At 38.9% G+C, this 16,694-nt stretch overlaps 1 protein-coding gene across 4 annotated transcripts in view; it reads right to left on the bottom strand.

The window, feature by feature from the left end:
• The window catches only part of RNFT1 (ring finger protein, transmembrane 1), a 26,857-nt gene extending 10,163 nt beyond the window's left edge, over positions 1 to 16,694 (bottom strand). Inside the window, exons 1-9 of one of the 4 annotated variants that reach the window (XM_023204664.2) lie at positions 16,505 to 16,694; positions 14,721 to 15,178; positions 14,442 to 14,518; positions 11,689 to 11,789; positions 9,305 to 9,458; positions 8,215 to 8,373; positions 7,160 to 7,225; positions 4,367 to 4,468; positions 2,572 to 3,431 (exon numbers count right to left, since the gene is read on the bottom strand). In XM_023204664.2, coding sequence (XP_023060432.1) covers positions 3,297 to 3,431; positions 4,367 to 4,468; positions 7,160 to 7,225; positions 8,215 to 8,373; positions 9,305 to 9,458; positions 11,689 to 11,789; positions 14,442 to 14,518; positions 14,721 to 15,178; positions 16,505 to 16,560 — 1,308 coding nt within the window. In that variant the 5' untranslated portion in view covers positions 16,561 to 16,694 and the 3' untranslated portion in view covers positions 2,572 to 3,296. Of the gene's footprint in view, positions 1 to 2,571; positions 3,432 to 4,366; positions 4,469 to 7,159; positions 7,226 to 8,214; positions 8,374 to 9,304; positions 9,459 to 11,688; positions 11,790 to 14,441; positions 14,519 to 14,720; positions 15,179 to 16,504 lie in introns of those variants that run through there. The other 3 variants (XM_031934267.1, XM_031934268.1, XM_031934269.1) reach the window with 3 other exon arrangements.

Below are 16,694 nucleotides of genomic sequence, written 5' to 3'. Positions count from 1 at the left end.
GTTCTTTTTCCCCTTTTATGGTCTTAACTAATTTGAATCCTTCAAGAAGGATTTTTCCATACTATTTTTTGAGATAGGAGATAATTTGAGGGGAGGGGTGGAGGATGCATGTATGATATTCCATAAATTCAACATTCTTTACTATAGGTGATAAATGATTATAAACAAGATGCATCTTAGATAGTATTAATATACTGAGCCTTGGATTATATATTTAATATAGGACCTATTTTGAATATTCAGTTAATCATATGGTTCCTAGCTTACAAGGGCTAGATCTAAGATTATTCCCTTGAGAAATGTTGAATTTATGAAGAATAGATTTTAAGGCTTTAAAAATGGTTAATTTTTCAAAAACATCAATGTCCAAACATCTACCTTTTTCACACGAGTAGACACTAGCAAGCTGGACAAACTATCACAAAAGTATTTGTCACACATAACCTGTGGTCTGTTGTTGATTAATACAGTACTTTTTCTTGTGTGATTCTTAACATTATAGCACAAGTATTATCTCAGTGGATTATCTGGAATAACATCTGAAAGATGGGTTCGTCTGTGTTTGTGTTTGCTCTTTAAACTATTGTTTCTCCTATCCCAAGTTGGCTTTGCATCTATCAGTAAATAAAATTCTTCAGCTGCCTTATTAGGAGTGCTATGAGGGTAACACCTTTTCTGCTTTTCATCTTGTATTTAGTTTACTGTATTATTTGATTTCAGATTGAATGAATGTAAATAGAAATTAAATGCAAATTTGAATGAACATAAAATAGAAGTGATTTTTTATTATCCTATGATAGGAAGAAATTAGTATATATATCAGGTGTATAAATGGTTTAAATAATTTATTTTCATTAACATATCAGATGTGTTCAAGTTGTCATATAAATAAACTATGTAAGGAATGGGTTAAAAGCTGTTCTGCTGAGAAACTGAAGCTATTTAAGTATGTAACAAGTTTACTGATTTTTATGTTAAATGTTACACATCTTTGATTTTCAAGTTATGTCAGGTAGTAGACATGAATTGTTTACTTAAAAAAAAATACATGTAACAACCTGCGTGAAAGCTAGCTTCACAAAACACTCTAGGAAGACCTTCTTGTGCTAACAATCAACAATTTGTTCAGCCATACTTGGTCAGCTACATTTGATAACTGGATGTGTATGCACAAAATAACGTAGTGAATATATCTGTTTTAACTAATGTCTCATATCTAGTGTAAGCTGGGTATTTTGCAGGAACCACTTCTTACCTGTGAGGTAATTATACCACACTTGCCAAGGGAATTTCTCTACAGAAGCTCTCAAACTGATTTTACCTTGCTGTACAACATAGTAGCATACCAATACTAGTAAAACAATCTTTTAAAGTCATGATTTGAATTCAGAGTAAATGAGTTTTTGAATCTGTTACCTTTTTTTGCGGTGAAGGAATAGAGGGATGGAAGAAATGCTTCCAGTTCATCAGCACTGTTATTGGATGGCATAGCTCCATTAGATTTTCTCCCTTTTCAATTTATACATAAACTGCATTCCCCAAATAAATAAACCCACCATGCACCTCCTTGGTTATTTAAACACATTAAAAAACAGTACTGTCTGAATAGTTACAGGGTAAACAAATGTATTACATAGGTATTATAATAGGGCTGAAGTAAAATGCTATTCTTGTGTTTGAACAGGAAGTCATCTTGGCTATCCTTCACAGCCAAATTGTAATCCCAAATTGTTTTCCTCACCCATCCTCTGCTGTATACCTAAACAATACAACTATTAGCATCACCACAAAGCCATTTAAATAATATTTGTAGTGGGTCTCAAAGTAGATAACAAAGTGAAATATACTATAATTGAATACAGTTGTACTTAGAACCTGGTAGTATTTACCTGGAGAAAAAAAGGTACAGGCTTGCTAATGTTCATTTGTCAATTTGGATGGCCATACAGTCATGAAAGTGCCTTCTATAACCAGTTGGTCAGTATCCTTATTAATCCATGTGCTGGTTTAGCTTTTGTCTTACCAGTACAGCAAATTTGTTTTCTATCTCTGCTTCCTAAGTTCTCCTTTCTACCACCTTTTCCTTGACTACAAACTGATAGATGTACTCTAAACTTAGATATAAGCACTAGCAGCCCTTCAGACATGTTTTAGATTTCAGATTCCTCCTTAGAGGTAACAAGGCGAGAAAGTGCTTCATTCCCTTTTCTAGCACCCTGCACAAATACCTAGAGGCAAAAAACCACACTATAAAAACCTCATGACCACCTCTCAGTGCAAGCTTTAATCTTCCAACTGATGGTGATTCAAGCATAAAATTCCAAAACTTTTATAGAGAAGACTAATTATAAGGGCAATTCTTCTAAGATTTTAGGGCATCTGTCTTGAAACTTTTTTCTTTTTTTTTAAATAGAGATGGGATGTTGCTCAGGCTGGTCTTGAACTCCTGGGCTCAAGCAGTCCTCCTGCCTCTGCCTCCCAAAGTGTTGGGATTACAGGTGTGAGCCACCATGCCTGGCCATTTGTCTTGTTTTTTATACTATTCAAATCATGAAGTAAGCCAGCTGTTTGTAATCCACATGAATTATTTTAATAGTTACTTCAAGATACTCCATGGTACTATACAAAAAGCATGATCATGAACATTAAAGCTGATGGCAGGAAGAATTTATGACGTCCACAGACAAAATGAATCCATTTATTTTCACTGATTACTAGTCTTACTACAGAGAATAATACAATACTAAAATGTATCATCCTCAGTAAATTAATCTTCACTTAGAAAATCTGTTACTGATAAAATATAACATTTAGAATTTTCATTTAAAAATACAAATTTTATGAAAATATTAATTTTTAGGATGGGAATTATAAAAGTCAATGCTGAACAAAATTCTACTTTTAGATAGTATGTATCTTAAAATATTATGAAAAATATTCTTTATTCTGAAAACAATGTCAGGAAAGAATACCTGAGTTCTCTAAATCCACTAGTTCTAATTTCAAATTGCTGTTTTGGTGACATTAAGAAAACACATTTACAATTTAACACTGCAGTTACCTGTCAAATAATTAGAATAGAATAAATGTTGCATATACATTAGGTTGAACATTATATATATTTTAAAATAGGGTTCTTTCATTTAATCTTTTGGTGAATTGGACCGTAAGTCTTACATTCTAAAACCATCTGGAAACATTTTTCTTGCAGCCCTGAAAATCCATTCTGATGCCTTATCAGTAGTTATTATGACCAAATGACATTCGTATTTTGTGGCCTTAATAGTTTATACAACTTAATATATTTGAAGGTGTAATGAAGTGGCTCCATCTTTCCATTTGTTTATATGGTCTGAAATCACAGTTCTGCAGAGTGGACATGTTTTCTCTCTGTTAAACCATAAGGTAATGCACTCTTCACAAAATATATGCTGTAATGGAATTAAGAATTAGATTTTATACTTGATAATCATTTTAAATCCATCACATTGTAGGGAATGAAAGGGATTCTTTTTTTGAGATGGAGACTGGAGACTTGCTCTGTCACCCAGGCCGGAGTGCAATGGCACCATCTCGGCTCACTGCAACCTCCACCCCCCGCAGGTTCAAGCGATTCTCCTGCCTCAGCCTCCCAAGTTGCCGGGATTACAGGTGCCTGCCACCACCATGCCCAGCTAATTTTTGTATTTTTAGTAGAGACAGGGTTTCACCGTGTTGGTCAGGCTGGTCTCATACTCCTGACCTCAGGTGATACACCCACTTGGGCCACCCAAAGTGCTGGGATTACAGGTGTGAGCCACTGTGTCCAGCCTGAAAGGGATTTTGAAGAGCACTAATCCCCTCATTTTACAGTTGTGAAAATAGAGAACGTATGAGACATTCAAGAAGACAAAGAGCAGTATGATTGGCACTAGTGTTCTGGCTGTACCATCCATTTAACCATAAAAGCTATACTTAGGTGACACCTTTAAGATTAAGTGTGATAACAGCTTAAAGTCTTGTAGTTACTAGTAACTGCCATAAAGTGTAGGAAAGGGCCACAATCCAGTAACAAATGGTGTTGTTCTAAATGGCTAGTATCCAATTATAAAAATAGCCTGTTTTTTAATCACTTTGGTATTCAATCTGCCAGTTAAATTATTTTTCCCTTTCATACACTCCTCTGCATAAAAATTTTCAGAATATAAGGGACAAAGCCAATCCACCAATCCCCTGATAATGAATAAATTACTAGTATGTACAGTGAATGCTACCTTCCACTAAACACTAGATTTTTTTTTTTTGCCTTACAACAAACATAAATGTGACTCTTGCAAGTCACAGAAAAGTGTTGTATTTAGGTTTTTAAATTTAAAAATATAATTACCTGACAGATGAGAAGAACTGGCTTCTGAAATTCAGCTTGACATATTGAACAAATATCATCCACATCTGAACACTGTCTCTTGCTGGCAGCCACTCCATAACTCTATGAAGATAGTAAGTTCTGTTCATCTACAAATTTCTTTCTTTCCTGTTCTCAAATTACATAAGTGATGCTGTACTTCTCAAATCTCCCTGGAACCAGGCATTTGAAAACCTTCCCAAAGGATACAAACATTTCAAAGCTGAACCACATATACAGAACCACCTCTTGAGTGTACCAAGATGAAATCAATAAATAATACATAATAGGATTTTGGAAGATTGTTAGATCTACTAGCTTTCCAAAGGATGATAGTGCTTCAAATTCAACATAACTGGCTTAAGAGACTAAGCCATCTGAAACATAACTATTATAAAATCTATAGCCATGTATTATTTGATGCTGGACTGCCACATGGAGCTCACTTATTACCTGCAGCAGTGGTTCATAAAATCAATCCAGCCAAAGCTTGGCTGGCTGAATGTAACTCATGTGGAAAGCTTGCTTTAAAAATAGATTCCTCTGTTCCACACAATATTGATTCAGTAGGACCAGACATATTGGGATGTGACCCAGTATTCTATTATTTGAAAGGTCTCCAAGTGACTGCAATATGAAGATGACTTAGGGACCACTGAAGAGTGGTCTGTCACTAGGTCTAAAAATTATTCCAAATTATAAAAAGCATTTAGTGCTAAACATGAAAAAGTTTTACAGAGAAACTGCAACTGTAAATGTCGCTTGGGTAGAATAACTACTGTGAAAACTAACTGAACAAAAATGCAACATTTGAATTTTCTTCTCTTCTAATGTCCTAATAACAAGTTTCTCGTCTCTAAGATTTTAACTTCCTCACCAGATTCAGAACTTAGGCATTAACTAGATGTGATGTTAATAACCCTCAGTGAAATTTGGAGAAATCAAAATGTTACAGATGAAACCTGCTTTCTGTAGAAATGATGGGGAAGAGGTAACTAAAGAGATGTAAAAACACCCAAGTTCAGTCACGGTCATGAGGGTAAAACATGACTTAACATATCTGAAGTTACCTAAACTTCTTGTACTAAAACGTCTCAGGCTAACAACATCAAAATCAAAGTAAAACTCAAAGGAAAAAGATATTAAAAATTAGGTTTTTTTGAGACTGGTGATAAAGATTTCAGAAACAAGTCAGAATACTGTTAGATGATCTTGGTGTCAATTTCCCTTCAGTAAGGTATCATTTAGCAAAGTACATGTGCAGATAATTATGCTGACAAGCTTTTAAAACATTACTCATCTGGGCTTGGCGCGGTGGCTCACGCCTGTAATCCCAGCACTTTGGGAGGCTGAGACGGGCGGATCACGAGGTCAGGAGATCAAGACCATCCTGGCTAACACGGTGAAACCTCGTCTCTACTAAAAAATACAAAAAACTAGCCAGGCGAGGTGGCGGGCGCCTGTAGTCCCAGCTACTCGGGAGGCTGAGGCAGGAGAATGGCATGAACCCAGGAGGTGGAGCTTTAAGTGAGCTGAGGTCCGGCCACTGCACTCCAGCCTGGGCCACAGAGCGAGACTCCGTCTCAAAAAAAAACACACAAAAAAAACAAAAAAAAAACATTACTCATCTGGCATCTTGGAGACTCCCTCTCCAGATAGTAACTGCCATTTCCCTGGTAAAGGAGACTTGAACAAATCAAAGTATTGATGACTGATACCCTCTCTATAGTTTGTCTCAGAGAAAGAATATCAGGGTATTTTCTTGAGAGTATTTTAGCACAAATCTTACAAGACCAATTATAGTAAAATGGTTGATGCTCACATCATCAGTTGAACTGACTTGGACAAAGCTGAACTCTCTGAATTTTATTATGTCTTGTCTAGAGAAAGAAGCTTACATAGGATGTAGCAGTTTGTTTCTACATTGCTAGCTCTATCTTAGGGAAAAGATGCCCTGGCCAGTTAGTCTGGTTTACTTTGTAGACATAAAACTTTTTTTTTTTTTTTTTTTTTTTTTTACAGTATATTATTCTGTTGGGATTCTTTTAAGTCAGTCTCCTTGAGCCCTGGTGAAATGACTGCAAAGTTGAGAATCAAACCCTGAAATCTGGTGACCACATGTAGGTACTGGGAACCTTTCAGGCTACTAAGTAGTAAATTAGGGTTCTCTATGACATCCTTTCACTGCAATTTGCAACATCAATAGAATCACATAATCATATTATAAATGACATCAAAGTCTCAATTAATTGTTAAATTTCATGCCATGAACTTATTTGTGCACATATAATCGAGCAATGGGGAAATGTGCTCCAGTAAGAAAACTGCAAGAGACATGATTTTTGGCAATGAGCTTTCTAAACATACACAATAAATTATAGTCGAAAGATTTTCACAGGTGAATAAGGAGTTAATAGGAATACACAAAGCCCCCACTTGTGGATTAAAAAAGAGGAACAAAAGTTCATAAGATTTTTAAGGGTTTACAAGCCCTTAAAAATGTCAAATGGATTGAAGGGGCAAGAGACAAGTTCAAATATATAAGCACTGCAGCAATCAGCAGGTGGTTGTCAATGTGTGATTCAAGAATCTGATCACAGAGATAAAACTCCTAAATTATTATAGCCCCAAGTGCCAAAGTACTAGAAAATCATCAAAGTAAAAGAAAAGGATCATCCATTTATGAAATCCATTCTTGTAAAACTGCTGCACTAAAAAAATTTTAGCAATGAAGAAAGGTGAAGATGTTTTTCTTAACTGATAAAAAGTACTTACTGGTTGTGTAAAAAATATTCGTAAAACCTGTCTGAAAGTTCTCAGATGCCCAAAAAATTCCAAAAGCTGAAAAGGGAAGTAAGAGATCATTTATTAATTCAAACAGTCCTATCTGCTAAACCCAAAAACCAAAGCTGAAACCCCGTAACATCAAATCCTCATATTAACTTAATGCTCATTATATGTCACAACTAATCATTTTGTGCTGAATATTTTACTCAATTTATAGATTTGAGCCATCTCAGCAAGCTGAAGTACATTTAAACACCTAGAGTTAACAATTTGATCAAGACAAATACAAACAACTATGTCAAAGTCAAAGTAATTTTATCTGATTCACGTTTTTAACATTTAGATTTTATTTTATTACTATTTTTGAGACAGAGTCTCACTCTGACGCCCAGGCTGGAGTGCAGTGGCATGATTTCAGCTCACTGCAACCTTTGCTTCCCAGATTCAAGCAATTCTCCTGCCTCAGCCTCCTGAGTAGCTGGGACTACAGGCACCTGCCACCATGCCTGGCTAGTTTTTTTTTTCATATTTTTAGGAGAGATGGGGTTTCACCATGTTGGCCAGGCTGGTCTTGAACTCTTGACCTCGTGATTCGCCCACCTCGGCCTCCCAAAGTGCTGGAATTACAGGCGTGAGCCACCGCGCCTGGCCAACATTTAGATTTTAAAGTTTCATAAAGTGATTATTAGGTTGAGGGGCACAGACATGGAGCGAACAGGACAAGGTACTCTACTAGTTTAAGAATTATGTGTATGACAGTGTTACTACCAAGGATGGGTATGTTCTATTCCACTTGTTTTCCCTACTTAGATAATCCACACTATGTGAAAGTCTACTCCCCTTCCCTCCAATGAAAACTGAGGACCGCTGGATTAAGATAGTCTATTTCTGTTTCTCCATTTCTGAACAGAAATAGAACCTGCTACTACTTCAAACTAGTGATATGAAGATAAACTATAAAACTGTTAAAGAGGAAAACAGTAGTATGTATCAGTAATCATTAACATGAATCATGCAGTGACAAGATTTGTAATGTTACCTACTTTTAGTATGAGGTAGAGTAAAGCCAGCAATATCCCAAGACTCCATCTAGTTACGTTAGCAAACTCCCCATAGCTTATAAGATAGCGAAACCAAACTGGTATGGGAACAAAAGTTCGGTAGTATTGACATAATTCTTCTAAAAGCATATACCAGTAACCCTAAAAAATAAGAAAACAAATAGATCTACCCAAACTACTTAACTACATAGCGCAAACAATACTAGACTGAGAACACTGAGTATATGATACAATAACATAAATAACTATAAAATTAATCTTCATAATGATTATGACTGAACCTCAAGCTGGTTCTCACATATTACAGTCACCGAGTGGTCTGCTTTGAAAGAATTTCTAGGCTGGACATGGTGGCTCCCAGCACTTTGGGAGGTCGAAACGGGTGGATCACCTAAGGTCAGGAGTTCGAGACCAGCCTGGCCAACATGGTGAAACCCCGACTCTACTAAAAATACAAAAATTAGCTGGGTGTGGTGGTGGGCACCTGTAATCCCAGCTACTCAGGAAGCTGAGGCAGGAGAACTGCATGAACCTGGGAGGTTGCAGTGAGCCAAGATCACACTACTGCACTCCAGCCTGGGCAACAGAGCGAGACTCAGTCTCAAAAAAAAAAAAAAATAAAAAAATATATATATATATATATATATATAGTGAAAATGTTTTATGTATATTGCAAGTAAAACCTATGTGAGTATGTTTTTGCTGATTATAAAAATTTAAAAGTTTTAATTGCCTATGGGAAACCACTGAATAATTGTATATAGTCAACTGTCAATTGAAAATGCCTTGGAGAACAGAAGTACAAATCTAAATAGTTTCCCATATATGATGTGGGGACTGATTTTTAAATTATTCTGAAACAAATATAATTCTGATTTTATCCAAATAGGTTAATAATCAGGTTCAAGTGCCTGAACAAATGGTTGCCAAGCTGAAATAATACAGATAATTAAAGCTAGTTATAGTTAGCAAACTGAAAAATTGCAAAAGGAAGATTCATTTAAACAAAGACTAAATAGCATTAATGTGATTCGTTAACATCACTCCAATAAAGCATAAGCTAGTTTCTTACCTTAGATTTAAAAGGCATGATGAAAGAAGGCACCAATAAAATAAGGCATTTTAAGCCCATGAAAAAGAATTTCAGAATGAAGTCTGTAATTCCAACAATCCAAAGTACTTCCCAGAAGCTCAAATGGTCCAAAGTAGGATTTAAAAAAATTAAGCTACCAAAAGAAAAACATCGTAATTTACCAGAGCAACATACAAAGGTAAAGTATTAATAAAGGGTTTTAATTTGCTACAAATATTTTGATATGTAAAAAATATGAATTTGGCAGGATGTCAGAGTTCACAATAATGGAATGGAGGATCATTTTGCTTATTTTAGAGACTTTTAGAATGTTTGGATTTTAGATCTTCCCTTCATAGAATAAGGAAAAAGTCTTCAGTTTGTCATAGTTGACACCTTTCTAGCCTGTAAACGAGAAAAACTCATCAATACTAAACATCTGCCATGTTTATCTTAACCAATTCCAATTAAGATTCTATCTCTTCCTTTCAGTGAATTGCTTGTCAAGATCATCAACTCCCTCTGTATGGCTAAATTTCAAGGTCACTTCTCTTTTTCCGTCTTCCCTCCCTGAATAGTTTTCTTTCTAGACATTTTTTTTTTTTTTGAGACGGAGTCTTGCTCTGTCGCCCAGGCTGGAGTGCAGTGGCTGGATCTCAGCTCACTGCAAGCTCCGCCTCCCGGGTTTATGCCATTCTCCTGCCTCAGCCTCCCGAGTAGCTGGGACTACAGGCGCCCGCCACCTCGCCCGGCTAGTTTTTTGTATTTTTTAGTAGAGACGGGGTTTCACCATGTTAGCCAGGATGGTCTCGATCTCCTGACCTCGTGATCCGCCCGTCTCAGCCTCCCAAAGTGCTGGGATTACAGGCTTGAGCCACTGCGCCCGGCCTCTTTCTAGACTTTTAACACAACACTCTTCTATTTCTCATATTTCACTGCTGGTTTCTTCTTAGTCTCCTTTGCTGTTTCTCTTCCAATTGTGGTCATGTCCAGTACTGGGCTCTTTGTCTACACTCTCTCTTTCCTGGGTTAGTTTTGTCCAGTCCTGTGGTTTTTAAATATCAACCATATGCTCCTGATACCAAAATTTATAGCCTTAACCTCTACCCTGAGTTCATGACATATATTTGGTACCATTTTCTTATCAATTCTACTTAGCCTCTCAAACTTAACATGTTCAAAACAAAATTACTGATTTTTCTCCTCAAAATCAGTTCCTTCCTCAACCCAATGAAATGACACCACCATCCAGCCAGCTGCTTAGACTAAAAACCCAGAGGTCATTCTTGCTTCTCTCCACCCACCTACCCAATCCAGTCCATCTGAGGGATACTGGCTCCACCTCCAAACTATATCCCAGATTTGCCCATCTCTCCAACTCCAGTGAAACAAGGTCTTCTAATATTCTAGTAAAAGCTGAAAATTCAGAATACTGCCATTTGACATGGAAACTTATCAGCTACTGTAATTTAGTAAGTGTTCTTACTTTCAGAAACAAAGACCAACAATAACAACCTAATGGTACTTTAAAAATATGGAACATATGGCTGAGCACGGTGGCTCACGCCATATATTCCCAGCACTTTGGGAGGCTGTAATCCCAGCACTTTGGGAGGCTGAGGCGGGCGGATCACAAGATCAGGAGATCGAGACCATCCTGGCCAACATGGTGAAACCCCGTTTCTACTAAAAATACAAAAAATTAGCTGGGCGTGGTGGCAGACGCCTGTAGTTCCAGCTACTCGGGAGGCTGAGGCAGGAGAATGGCGTGAAGCCAGGAGGCAGAGCTTGCAGTGAGGCGAGATCACACCACTGCACTCCAGCCTGGGCGACAGAGTGAGACTCCAGTCTCAAAAAAAAAAAAAAAAATATGGAATATATAAACAAAAACTCAGGTATCAAAAAATATTTATTGAGCATCTGCTACGTGACAAGGCACTGGGGATACAAAATCTGAATAAGTCACTTAAAGCTCTCACTTATGAGGCTGGGCGCAGTGGCTCACACCTGTAATCCCAGCACTTTGGGAGGTTGAAGCGGGCGGTTCACGAGTTCAAGACCAGTCTGACCAACATGGTGAAACTCCATCTCTACTAAAAATACAAAAATTTGCCGGGCGTGGTGCCAGCTACTCAGGAGGCTTAGACGGGAGAATTGCTTGAACCTGAGAGGCAGAGGTTGCAGTGAGCCAAGATCAAGACACTGCACTCCAGGCTGGGCGACAGAGTGAGACTCTGCCTCAAAAAAGCTCTCGCTTGTGAAAGGAGACAGTTAAAAACCGAATTGAACTGAATACAATAAGTACTATGTGAAGTAAGATACAAAGTGCTATGAAATATATGATTACATTAAAAATGTAATTGTGTATTTGGACCTCTAATTACCTGTAATAAAGTGACTGAGAATGAAAGGTGTAATATAAAAGAACAGAAGATCCTGCTAAGAATACCAGTAACCAAGCACACTGAATCTTTGAGGACCTTTCCTGAAAGATAAACAATTTTATAATGTTACTTTGATTTTGCCAGAATTTTAAGTATCATTAAACTGTTTTACTTTGACTATTAACTTATAATATTTTTCTAAATTAATCTTAATATAGAATATCTGTTAAACTGTACATAATCATCACAGTTACTGTTTTATACAACTTTAGTGACCAAACACAACTCATATATTAAACAAATGTTTAAAATACAAGTTTCTTCACTGTATGAAAAACATTACCTATGTTTCAAAGAAGCCAAGTTTTCTCTCAAAAAAAAAAAAAAAAAGGAAAATTAAATTAAATTAAAAAAAAAAAAGAAGCCAGGTCTTCCACAAGCTGACATAAAGGACCCACCCAGGACGAGGGCAGTGGCTCACACCAGTAATCCCAGCACTTTGGGAGGCCGAAGTCAGCGGATCGTTTGAGGTTAGGAGTTTGTGACCAGCCTGCCCAACACAGTGAAACCCGTCTCTACTAAAAAAAAAATACAAGTTAGCCAGGCGCCGTGGCATGTGCCTGTAATCCCAGCTACTCAGGAGGCTAAGGCATGAGAATCGCTTGAACCCAGGAGGTAGAGATTGCAGTGAGCCAAGATCACGCCACTGCACTCCAGCCTGGGCCACAGAGTGAAACTCCGTCTCAGAAAAAAAATGGACCCACCCACAAAAGAAAATTTCAAAATGCATTTTAACCTTGATTCACTTGTCAAGGTTTTATATTTTAAAAATTCCCAGATTATAAGAATTTAATAAATTAATGTCTTAATCTCACTTCTTTTTTTATATGGGGTCTCGACACATTGCCCAAAACTCCTAAGCGCAAGCATTCTTCCCAACTCAGCCTCCCAAGTAGTTGTAATCTCCCTTTATTTATTTATTTTTGACACAGGGTCTCACTCTTTCACCCAGACTGGAGTGCAGTGGCATGATCACAACTCACTGCAGCCCCAACCACCTGGGCTCAGGCAATCCTCCCACCTCAGCCTCCCAGATAGCAGAGATTACAAGCACATGCCACCACGCCCAGCTAATTTTTTGTAGAATTGGGGTTTTTTGGCCATGTTGCCCAGGCTAGTCTTCAATTCCTGGGCTCAAGCAATCTGCCCATCTCAGCCTCCCACAGACATGAGCCACTGTGCCTTGCCTGTAATCTCACTTTTAAAGTCAAGTTTAATGAAGCTTACTAATTTCAGATCATTAAGATTTCTCTAGTTTGATAGGTTTAACTATAAATTTCCAGGTTAGAATGCATACTTTACACAGGCATAGCCATTTAAAGTTGCTTAAAGGTGAAATTTTAGAAACTCATCCTATTTTTCCCAATGATTTATATGACTAGGGCTCGTGTAACTTATGTTACGGAAAAATTCCTTGGGTTTAATTTTCTTTTCTTTTTTTTTTTTTTGAGATGGAGTCTTACTCTGTCGCCAGGCTGCAGTGGCACGATCTTGGCTCACTGCAACCTCTGCCTCTTGGATTCAAGCAATTCTCCTGCCTCAGCCTCCCAAGTAGGTGGGACTACAGGCAAGCGCCACCACGCCCAGCTAATTTTTGTGTTTTTAGTAGAGATGGGGTTTCACCACATTGGCTAGGCCGTTCTCAAACTTCTGACCTCAGGTGATCTGCCTGCCTGGGCCTCCCAAAATGTTGGGATTACAGGCATGAGCCCCTGCGCCCAGCCCAGGTCTTTTTTTCTTTTTTTGAGATGGAGTCTTGCTGTGTAGCCCAGGCTGAAGTGCATTGTTGCGATCTCAGCTCACTGCAACCTCCACCTCCCGGGTTCAAGTGATTCTCCTGCCTCAGCCTCCCAAGTAGCTGGGAATACAGGCACATGCCACCACGCCTGGCTAATTTTTTGTATTTTTAGTAGAGACAGGGTTTCAACGTGTTAGCCAGGATGGTCATGATCTCCTGACCTTGTGATCTGCCCACCTCAGCCTCCCAAAGTGCTGGGATTACAGGTGTGAGCCACCATGCCCAGCCACTGAAAGTTTTTAATGATGATATTACTTAGTATGATCAAAGTAACTCATACAACATGAAAGGACTTACCAAATCAGACCAAATCGTGTGTTCTAGCTCTTAATCCTTTTTACTACTTTTTCTTTAACAGTAACCAATTTTTTTTTTTTCTTACAAAGAAGGTAAGGTGGCCGGGCGCGGTGGCTCAAGCCTGTAATCCCAGCACTTTGGGAGGCCGAGACGGGCGGATCACGAGGTCAGGAGATCGAGACCATCCTGGCTAACACGATGAAACCCCGTCTCTACTAAAAATACAAAAACTAGCCAGGCGAGGTGGCGGGCACCTGTAGTCTCAGCTACTCGGGAGGCTGAGGCAGGAGAATGGCCTAAACCCAGGAGGCAGAGCTTGCAGTGAGCTGAGATCCGGCCACTGCACTCCAGTCCCGGCGACAGAGCGAGACTCCGCCTCAAAAAAAAAAAAAAAAAACAAAGAAGGTAAGATGAAGGCATTCAGCATTAGGAGAGAGAATTTATTCCAGGATTTAGATAACAAATTTAATATATCATGGATGTTACAATATATCCCATTATATTTCTTTCAAAAGTTATTTCCTATTTCTCTCAAAATTATTTCTCTAAAATCTATGGAGAGAAAGTTAATAATTTTTTAGTTGCTTGTTATACTTACTCTTAGAAAAACCTGATTTACAATGCTTTTGTTTGCATACATAAAAGTTGTTAGCAGCCCAATTCCAAGAGAAATTCCTGTTAGAAAATAAGTTCCAGTTAATTGAAAGAAAAAAAATCAAAGAGGATTATATAAGCTAACAATAACATAAATTAAAAACACACAATAATAAAAGCTAACAGAAAATAAGTAACTGATGCATTAAGTAGATTACCAATAATGAAAGAAAATTAACTGAATTTAGGAATGAAAACTAGTCAATGTTTTATTATGCCCTACCTGTTATATGCTGCATAACAAGTTTGACACTCAGAATCAAAATATATGGAAGACTTTTTTGCAACCACTTGAAGAGACAGCGGAATTCTGAGAAGGAGCTACTACCATGATCTCCAGATTCTGCGGCAGTATCATCAGGCAGCCTTGCTTCACTGTGGGAGTGACCCCGTAAGCGACTGTGTACGCATCCATGGGCACAGCTATGGACACCTGACCTTGTATTTCTGGAGCTTGTATTTTCTGCACATTCTTTAGGTATGGAGTTTATCTGGATATGAACATCTCCAGAATGAAGACAAGACCCTTCTCCTGTCAATCTCGTGTGGACACACTGAGGGGCTGAGGCATCCTCACTGCTTCCAGTTCCTGGAGGACTGTGCAATTGGCTACGATTGGCTTGCATGGCCCTTAAATACTTTTTCTCTGACCCAGATGTCTTTGCTTCAGGGCTCTGTCTCCTAAAAAATCAAATAGAAAATATTCTAAGTAAACAGGCAGTTAAATACCGTCAGTATATTCCTCACTGGGTATCCTTTATTCACTAAAGGAGTAGCAAATAATCACAGCAGATGAATTTTCAGGTTATTTATCACTGGAGTCCTCCTTTCTCCCTTAATGCCAAGGCTCTGCTGCCCTACACAAATGATCTTTTAGGGAACATATGCTACCAAAAAAAAGTTGAGCTGCAAATGCTTCCAGTTCCCTAATGGCAGAAGGCATCCACAAAACAGTCATGAAGTATGGGTGCCCAGCAGATGTTAATAAGCACCAGTCCTCACTGGATACTCTGGTACATTTACTTTGCCCAACTGGAGCAGTTTCATCTCTGATGTAGATTCTACATCAAAGAAGTTTCATAAGGAAGAGTGAGTCAGTATTTTTTAATGGTTGGAAATGTTAGGAAGAAAAACGACATTAAATCTTAATGTCTTACTATCATCATAGGTAACTAATAATAAACACTGCACTTAGGTGACCTACAAATTATATTTTCTGCTCAAGCAGCTTTCCCAAAGCTCATAAAGTTTCCAATAATTAATAGTGCCACCAAGAATATTACCTCCCCGCGCAAAAGAATGTTACCTAAATACATTTAAAGCATAGATACTGTGGGGAGTCACCATGTAATTGCTAGGTAACTCTTTAGTCTGAATATAAGCACAGTTACACAGTCGACCCAATAAAATGCCACCGTCGGTGGTGTATGTATTACGGAGGGAGGGGTGTGAGGAAAGAGGACCCTAGCAGAGAAAGATCTCTCTAATAAATGATCCAGTGTAGACCTCATGGAACCAGAAGAACAGAGTGGGCATCCCAGCTGACGATACGCTGAGCCTATCCCACGCCGCTGTGCTTTTCCCGTTTGTCTAGGAGGAGGCTAGAGTTCACTTCAGGGAATGTTCTGTGTCATTCTATTTCACTCCCAGGACTGAACAGTGGTGCAGTCACCGCGTCTGGCGGCTTGGGTTTCAGTGCTTTTCACTAAAGGCTTTCACCGAGGCCCCGACGCCACGGGTGTTATTTCGTCAAAACTCTGAAGAGCGACGTTGGACAGCAGGGTTTCAGAGTCTTTTCTATAAATAACATAGAACCCTCCCACTTTCCTTCATGCACAGACAAGAAAGAGGAGAAAAAAGGGAAGAAAAGTCAACACAACTCTTCCGGAATCTCCGAGGGCAGAGTTCTCCACCCACGTCCGAGCCTCGAGTGCCTATTCTCCCCAGAACCCCCTGCGCCGCGGCCCCTCGCCACCTCCTCCTCTGCCCGCTTCCCCCAGGCCTGACCTCTCATGACCAGAAGCTGACGGAGGTGTCGGGAGCGACAGCAAGAACAGCGGCATACGCCGCCTCCAGCCCTTCAGTCGGAGCCATCAACCGCAAACCCCGCAAGCTCTTCTCTCAGCCCGGCGGCGTCGGCGGCGGCGCGCGCGCTCCCCGGACGTTCTCACGCGCGCGCACCCTGCCCCTGCTCCGC

This window comes from Piliocolobus tephrosceles, chromosome 16, assembly GCF_002776525.5.
Source record: "Piliocolobus tephrosceles isolate RC106 chromosome 16, ASM277652v3, whole genome shotgun sequence".
NCBI lineage: Eukaryota > Metazoa > Chordata > Mammalia > Primates > Cercopithecidae > Piliocolobus > Piliocolobus tephrosceles.
Note: the sequence above shows the minus strand (reverse complement) of the source record. Positions and strands in the feature narration are given on the sequence as shown.